Genomic DNA, 9,093 nt, shown 5'->3' with positions numbered 1-9,093 from the left:
AGCAGCAGTGGAAAAACAACTCTGTACAGGGGAACAACAATAGGATTAATGGTTGATTTTTCATCAGATAAATGAAGGCTAGAAGGCAGTGGAATAATATGTTCAAAATACTGCAATAGAATTCAACCAAGAATTGTACATCCAGCAGAACTATCCTTCAAAGATGAAGGTGAGATAAAGATATTTCCTGATTAACAGAAACAGGATTTGTTGGTAGCAGTCTTGCCCTGAAAGAAATACTAAAGGAAGCCATTAGGCTGAAAGAAAATGACAGCAGATGGTAACTCAAATCCACAGAAAGGAATGGAATTGGAACTAATAAGTATGCAGATAAACATAGTAGACTGTATACACATACACAAATATTCACCAACTTGTGAATGTGTAAATAAAATGTGATATATCCATATGATAGAAAACTACTCATCAATGAAAAGGAGTAAAACTAATTCATGCAACAACATGGCTGAACCTCAAAAACAGTATGCTACATGAAAGAATCCAGCCTGAAAAGACTATACATTGTGTGATCACATCATGTATCATGATTATGTAACTATATAAATTTACTAAAACCTTATCAGACTGTATAATTACAATGGGTGAATGTGTGGTATACAAATTATACCTTAATACAGTGGTTAAAAAAAAATGTTAGTGCCTGTTCCTGAGTGATGTGTATGGAGATAATGTTCATTTTCTTTTTGCTTCTCTGCATTTTCTAGATTGATTACATAAACATCTATTATGTTTGGAATAAAAGACAACATGAGGAGTAAATTTTTAAACAATAAAAGCTGTATATTTAAAGTTCTTTGAAAATCAAAACTCACCCTCTCTCTCCACACACACATACACTGAACAGAAACCCCAGTGAGCAGTAATCGCCATCAGATTTTAATTTAGCTAAAAACATAGTCTTAAAAAAAATAAAAATAAAAAAAAAATAAAAACATAGTCTTGCGTTGCACTTGGGAGTTTAATATGGTGGTTATTTTAGGTCTCAGGATAAGACTGTTCAGACATAAGCTTTCTTTTCCTACAGAAAATCCATGCATTTCATCAAGAGAATAAAATCAGAACATCATCTGATATGCCATCAAGTTATATCTCAGACTTTTTGAGGCTTTTATGAGTGCTGGAAAGAGGACAGGCATGGGCTTTAAGCATGCAGTTGTCTAATTAATTTAGCTGAAGCTGAAATTAGACACTTGTAAAGGCTAGCCTATTGCCTTAAATAATTGTTTCCCTTTTTTGCAGATGCTGTTGAGATATATTTTATAAAAAGCATCACTGCATATCAAACAACATCGGGCCCAGAGGATTATGAAACACTGACGACCATTGAAGAATTTTGCAAATGGCTTGTTCAAAATGGGGAAAAACAGGTAAATGTTATCAACTAATAAATGTAATTGCTAGATTGTTTATTAGATTGGGACAGCCTTTTTCATCTCATAATTCAGAAACTGGAGCTCAGAGAAGGCTCAGGAAAAGCCAGCAATAAAAATAGGGCTGGTGCAGCTTGCGATATTAGTAAAGAAAAAGAAGTATTTTTCTTGTATCTTGAAACATGAGGTCCTTCAAATCCTGGACACATATAATCTCTGGTCCTGTAAATTTAATATTTTAAGTCAAAATTGGCTTTTATCTTTGGATATAGCTGATAGTTTCTTTTTATATTTACATCTTTATTGGAGTATAATTGCTTTACAATGGTGTGTTAGTTTCTGCTTTATAACAAAGTGAATCAGCTATACATATACATATGTTCCCATATCTCTTCCCTCTTGCTTCTCCCTCCCTCCCACCCTCCCTATCCCACCCCTCTAGGTGGTCACAAAGCACCGAGCTGATATCCCTGTGCTATGCGGCTGCTTCCCACTAGCTATCTACCTTACGTTTGGTAGTGTATATATGTCCATGCCTCTCTCTCGCTTTGTCACAGCTTACCCTTCCCCCTCCCCATATCCTCAAGTCCATTCTCTAGTAGGTCTGTGTCTTTATTCCTGTCTTACCCCTAGGTTCTTCATGACATTTTTTTTCTTAAATTCCATATATATGTGTTAGCTTTCTCTTTCTGACTTACTTCACCCTGTATGACAGACTCTAGGTCTATCCACCTCATTACAAATAGCTTCAATTTCATTTCTTTTTATGGCTGAGTAATATTCCATTGTATATATGTGCCACATCTTCTTTATCCATTCATCTGATGATGGACACTTAGGTTGTTTCCATCTCGGGGCTATTGTAAATAGAGCTGCAATGAACATTTTGGTACATGACTCTTTTTGAATTATGGTTTTCTCAGGGTATATGCCCAGTAGTGGGATTGCTGGGTCATATGGTAGTTCTATTTGTAGTTTTTTAAGGAACCTCCATACTGTTCTCCATAGTGGCTGTACCAATTCATTTTTCTCTTGATATATTATTTCCTTCTCAGTTTCCGGTCTTGAATTCTTTATTAATCAAACTTTTGTTTTCACATTAAAAAAACAGTTAAAGAAAATGCTTTTGATTGCTGACCTTTTATTTAGAAGTCCCGTGAGTCTAAACTGTTACTCAAAAACTCAAAAACTTTATGTACTGAGTTCAGCATGAAGGCAGTGAAGACCTTTATTCGTCATGAGATCCCATGTGACTTTGACCTGACCAAGCCAACTTTATTCTTCCTCAGGCATGTGAGAAACAGGTGTGATCTGACATGGTTTTGTTGGCCATGTGAAAACCAGCTTAAGAGTAAGTTTCTAGACACTTAATAAGTAAGAATTTTTTTTCAAGGAATGAAGAAAAAGCTTTTTTTATTCCACATTTGAACTTTTTTTTTTTTTTTTTTTGTGCTGTGCTCCCCTTACTGTTTTCTCTCCTTTCCCGGATCACAGGCTCCGGGCGCACAGGCTCAGCGGCCATGGCTCACAGGCCCAGCCGCTCCGCGGCATGTGGGATCTTCCCGGACCGGGGCACGAACCCGTGTCCCCTGCGTCGGCAGGCGGACTCTCAACCACTGCACCACCAGGGAAGCCCGACATTTGAACATTTTTGTAAATGATGACATTTTCTTTAGTTCTATTTTAATTGCCACTTGTAGAGGCAAAAAACCTTGTGGTGGTTTGTGACTTTTTTTTTTTTTTTTTACAGTGGCTGCAATATTTTCTGTTGGTTCCAAAGATTAATGTAAAGCCACAGATTGACCTAATATTTTAATTTAGTTTCCAAGAAAGTACTTGGCCAGAACCTCATAGCTTATCCTTGTTATGTTCTGATACAGTGAACATCTTGACTCTGTGATAAGACACCAGTACCAATGCCTGACAGCTGTCTGCTTCTAACCGAGTGTACCAAGCTCCTAGACAGAGATGCAGAAGTGTCTTGAGTGCCAGGTGGCTCTGAATCTAAATCACAAGCAGGACTGTGGACAGGTCACCTTTACTACTAAGAAACACGCTCCATGAGGACAAGGGTTTTGTCTGTTTTGTTCACTGCAATGTCCCTAGTGCCTGAAACAGTAACTGGCACATAGTAGGTGCTCAATAACTATTGAGTTACTTTGCTGAATTTTATAACACATTTCATGTGGGATAATTACATTTTAAAAGGAGCTTTTTCTCCCAACCTCAAGCCTGAGATGAGATTCTCAGCCTGTTCTAGAGGACCATAACAGAAACTCAGATGATTTGGGAATTGTGTTCCCATCAAATATAACATTTTTTTTTCAAACAGAGATTTAATCTGCCACTGATAAAAGATAAACAGGATCCATTGGCCAGAACTGCCATCTTCCAGTAATTTCTTAAAACGGTGAACACAAAGGGAAAGAGGAGAGGCATCCACTATATGTTCTCTAGGCCTTTTAGAAAACATGGAGTTATTTCTTTGGCCATATCCTTGGGGATCTACAGGAAAGGTGATCTTGTATACAGTAAGGGAATGGGCATTGTTCAAAAAGGAATGCCCAGAAATGTTACCGTGGCAAAATTGGAAGGGTCTACAGTGTTACCCAGCTTGCTGTTGGCATTGTTATAAACAAACAAGTTAAGGGTAATCCTCTTGCCAAGAGGATTAATGTACATAATTGAGCATATTAAGCACTCTAAGGGCCGAGATAAGTTCCTGAAATGCATGAAAGATCAGAAAAAGAAGGAAGCCAAAGAGAAAGTTACACGGGTTCAACTGAAGAGCCAGCCTGCTCTACCCAGAGAAGCACACTTTGTGAGCACCAGGAGCCTGAGCTACTGGAATCAATCCCAATGAATAGCTAGACTAAATAAGAACAACAGAGAGAAGACTCAAATAAAATCAGAAATGAAAGAAGAAACATTACAACTGATGCCACAGAAATTAAAAGAATTATAAGAGACTACTATGAACCATTACATTCCAACAACTTGGATAACCTAGAAGAAATGGGTAAATTCCTAGAAACCTACAACCTGCTAAGACTGAACCATGAAGAAATAGAAAATCTGAATAGAACTTTAATTAGTAAGGAGATCAAATGTGCCAACAAGAAAAGCCCAAGATCAAATGGCTTCACTGGTGAATTCTATGAAACATTTAAAGAAAAATTAACTCCAATCCTCCTCAAACTCTTCCCCAAAAAATTGAAGAGGAAGGAATGCTTCCAAACTCATTTCATGAGGCCAGCATTACCTCGATACCAAAGCTAGGAAAAGACTACAAGAAAAGAAAACTACAGAACAATATCCTTGATGAATATAGATGCAAACATTTCAACAAAATACTAGCAAACTGAATTCACCAGCATATTATAATGACCACACACCATGACCAAGTGGAATTTATCCCTAGGATGCAAGAATGGTTCAACACATGAAATACAATCAATGTGATACACTACATTATCAGAATGAAGGATAAAAATCACATGATCATTGCAAGAATACAGAAAAAATATTTGACAAAATTCAACATCTTTTTATGATAAAAGCATTCAACAAACTAGGAACAACAAAGGTCATATATGAAAAGCTCACAGGTAACATCATACTCAGTGATGAAAAATTGAAAGCATTTTTTTCTAAGATCAATAACAGGACAAGAATGCCTACTCTTGCCCACTTCTATTCAATATAGTTCTGGAAGTACTAGCCAGAGCAATTAGGCCAGCAAAAGAAATAAAAGTCATCCAAATTGGAAAGAAAAAAGTGAATTATTTCTATTTGTGGATTATATGATCTTATATTCTTATATGTAGAAAACCCTAAAGATTTCACACACACACACACACACACACACACACACACACACGAAGTGTTAGAACTAATAAACAAATTGCAGGATATAAAAAAATTTCAGGATACAAAATCAACATACAAAAATCCGCTGCATTTCTACACACCAACAATGAACAATCTGAAAAAGAAATTAAGAGAACACTCCCATCTACAAAAGTATCAAAAAGAATAAAATACTTAGGAATAAACTTAACCCAGGAGGTGAAAGAATTGTACACTTAAAAAAATAGGAAAATCTACTTATATGCATGTTCTCCTATTCTGAAAAATGCAAAGATAATATAGAGCCTTGAGACTCCTAAATTATTGTCAATGTTTCCTGGAAAGCAACAACTGACATCCTTTTTATGTTTGTTCTGACATGCCACATATGAGGATGTTGATTACATATTCAACCCAGTTCCAAAGAAATGTTCTATTTATAAATGTCAACATAGTTAACACAGGCAGAGGGTGATGTGCTATTCTTGAGGATGCCACAGCAATAATTGTACCTCTTCACTCCCTCTAAAGAAAGCACATTGGGAAATCCAATGAGTACAAGCATTGTTGTTCTATAAACAACTTCCAGTGTGTACTTAATTTTTCTCTAAATCATATGCTGTATAGTAAGTAGTTAAGAGTGAGAGTTGAGCTGAAAGACAACTGGCCTGGACTTTAAAAAAAAAAAAAGCCAGTATTATGAAAGGGCAGAACTGCTACAGATTAAAGAAGACTAAAGGATTGTGAAAACTAAATGCAATATGTGATTCTTCATTGGATATTAGATTTTGAAAGTTATAAAGAACATTATTGGACAATTGGGAAATTTGAATACAGAGCACATATTAATATTATATCAATGTAAAAAATTTTGAGAGTAAAAATGTAATGTAGTTATGTAGGAAAATCTTCTTGTTCTAAGAATATACATGCTTAAGTATTTAGGGGTAAAGTATCTTAAGTACAACTTATTTTCAACAAAAGTATATATGTGTATGTATTTATATATGTATATAAAAATGTTATCTATTACATATACATATAATTTTTTAAAGAGAAAGCAAATGTGGCAAAATGATAGCCAATTGGTGAATCTAGATTAAAATATTATGTGTATTCATTCTACTATTCTTTCAGTTTTTCTGAAGGTTTGAAAAGCGCATGGAATACAACCAGCATGCTCCTTCAGAATTACCAGGTGAATTAAAAATAGGTACATATTTTTTTATCCCCTGGGAGGCTTACAGACTGCTAAAGGCTTTATTGAAGTCTCAGGTCATTAGCTATGGTGACTGCAGTAAAAAAGTGGCTGAAACTTTTTATAACATGGGCAGGATCTGCTTTGCCAAAGGAGAGCTCAGAAAGGCAATTCAGCTGCTAAGGAAGGTGAATACTGGCTGGTGTTTCACATTTGCTCCCAGGCCTGTAAGCAAAATGTGAGGGGAGATGTGTGTGTGTGTGTGTGTGTATTTTCCCTTCCCTTCCCTCTCTCTCTCCTTCCTTTTTTTTCTTCCTTCTCTTTTTCTTTCTTTCTTTCTTTCTTTTTTTTTAAGTAAAGTGTTCTCTTTTGAAAATTCTTCACATTCTTAGATGTGCTAAGGGAGAATATGACTACAGAAACTTTTGTTGTGTCTGTGCCTGGACCAGAGTTTTAGAAGAGTAATACCCTAATCCTGGAAACTTGGTATGGCAGTAGCAGAATCTTGTGAAAGCACCAAAGGTTGTGTTGGAATAAGGAACACCTTGTCTAGCCATCATTACCCGAGCACTGATTCCCCTTCCAGGGAGCTCAGACAACCCTAGAAGTTCATTGCCTAGTAGTAGGATGTGGCAAGAGGTGTGCCTAACAGTTGTTCAGCCAGTCAGTATACTAACAGCCCAAGCTAAAGACTAGGTAAGATCAGTAGTGATGTCTCTACATAAAACCCAAATTAGTTCAGTTTCAGAGGAAAAGTTGGTAAAGATCAACTGATATTCAAGAGGGCAGAGTCAAAAGCAATCCACACATGGGAATTCCCTGGTGGTCCAGTGGTTAGGACTCTGCGATTTCACTCCAGGGCCCCAGGTTCAGTCCCTGGTTAGGGAACTATGACCCCGCAAGCTGTGCAGTGTGGCCAAAAAAAAAAAAAAAGCATTACACACACATATATTGGCAGGTGTGGAGATATTTTATCTCATTTCAGGTTAACTTAATGTAATAAGTATGAAAATAGTAAATAACAGAAGAATGGGGACTTCATTTTGAAGATTCATTTTGAAGAGGCCGCTATAGCTGGTCCTGTATAAACACAGGGCACTGTTCCCTCCAGTACCTTCAGATTCTTTTCTCAAGCCTTGGGCAGTTTTTACACCTCTGTGTTAATCAGTACTCTGCTGAATACAGTTGTCCCTCGGTATCCGTGGGGGATTGGTTCTAGGACTTCCCACCCACCCCCCTCACCAACACCAAAGTCTGCAGGTGCTCAAGTCCCCAGTATAAAATGTTGTAGTACAGTCGGCCCTCTGTATCTGCAGGTTCCCAGACTGCGGGCCAACCGCACTTGAAGGGGACGCACTGCAGATATAGATATTCTCTTTCTGTGCAGCTGTCTCTCTTCTGTTACTCTGCCCTGAGAGTCTCCTGAGACTCTCAGCTCCGTATGCTCAATTCAGGGCGTCTGCTGAGCTCCACTTCCCTGCATCACAGCCTGGAGATGGTCTCAAAGCAGTAATCTGGGGCAATCATAGCGTTTATTTCACTTGCTTTCCCTCTCTCAGGGAACACTGTCCTTTGTTGCCTAATGTTCATTGTCATGAAGATCGTTCCAAATATATTTCGTCTACTTTTTCTTTTCTGGTTGTTTCACGTGGGAGGGCAAATCTGGTGCCTATAATTCCACCTTGATTGGATAGAGAGGTCAGCAATAAAATTTACAATGGAAAACTGCCTAAGAGTAAAATTATGTAGCATGAGAATGCAATGCAAGTTTGGGACACGTACACTGATTTCATTTATATCTACCCGTTTGGTTACAGCTATTTGGAAAATCCTGGTGGAAACCACTGTGGGTTTTAGGTAGGCATGCTGTCCATTTTCAGGCCTGTTACTTTGGTTTTCCACAGCCACATATGGTAGTGGAAGCTTCAGTGAAGTGGAATGATACAGGTACAGCACTAGGGGGACAGAGCCTTCGATTCAGACTCCTTCCTCCTTGGAAGGGAACCAGGAGGAAGAGTAGTACAGGCATCTGAAATGTCAACCTGTGACATCTCAGTTCCACTGGTGCTCTCCTGAGTTTGGTTTATAATGAAGGTGCTTGTTATTTGATTCTCTTTAAACTGTTAGGCTTCTCAACTCGCCTACAGTGTCTGATGATTCAAATCCTCATATATGGAAAAGAGCACTGTAGAAGCAGAGACACAGAAAACCTCCTTAGCCTAATGCAGAGGTAAGTTCTGACCCTGATCATCAACCAGGTCTTCAGTGTGGATATATGGATAGCATGGCCTCACCCAGGTTCATTCATTTAGGGGTGATTCACCTGTTATTCTTGTTAGTAAGGCAAAATGCCAGCCTGTACTATGCATCTGGCCAAATCCTAAACTGGAGGTACCTAGTCAATTTCTAGTAGTCTCTCAGAACCCGATGTTACAGGGGTCTGCTGCAATTTTAGTATTTATGTCTCTTTCAATGCTGAGCATTATAACCAAGTTCTACAAGACTGTTTCAGCTAACAGCTTGTGACAGATACAAACTGGGTTTATAACGAAGCAAGTGAAGGAATTCCCTGGCAGTCCAGTGGTTAGGACTCCATGCTTTCACTGGTGAGAGCCTGGGTTCTATCCCTGGTGGGGGAACGACCAGAAAAAAAAG

General features: G+C 38.0%; 1 protein-coding gene across 1 annotated transcript in view; it reads left to right on the top strand.

Moving 5' to 3' along the window:
* TTC23L (tetratricopeptide repeat domain 23 like) overlaps positions 1–4,353 on the top strand; it is a 46,696-nt gene extending 42,343 nt beyond the window's left edge. The window contains exons 10-12 of the mRNA XM_027092672.1: positions 1,261–1,388; positions 2,681–2,742; positions 3,272–4,353. Coding sequence (XP_026948473.1) covers positions 1,261–1,388; positions 2,681–2,701 — 149 coding nt within the window. The 3' untranslated portion in view covers positions 2,702–2,742; positions 3,272–4,353. The remainder of the gene's footprint in view (positions 1–1,260; positions 1,389–2,680; positions 2,743–3,271) is intronic.
* The last annotated feature ends 4,740 nt before the right edge of the window (positions 4,354–9,093 follow it).

Source organism: Aethalodelphis obliquidens, unplaced genomic scaffold (genome assembly GCF_003676395.1).
Source record: "Aethalodelphis obliquidens isolate GAN/ISIS:26980383/991018 unplaced genomic scaffold, ASM367639v1 scaffold80, whole genome shotgun sequence".
Lineage (NCBI taxonomy): Eukaryota > Metazoa > Chordata > Mammalia > Artiodactyla > Delphinidae > Aethalodelphis > Aethalodelphis obliquidens.
This window is presented reverse-complemented; position numbering and strand designations above follow the sequence as displayed.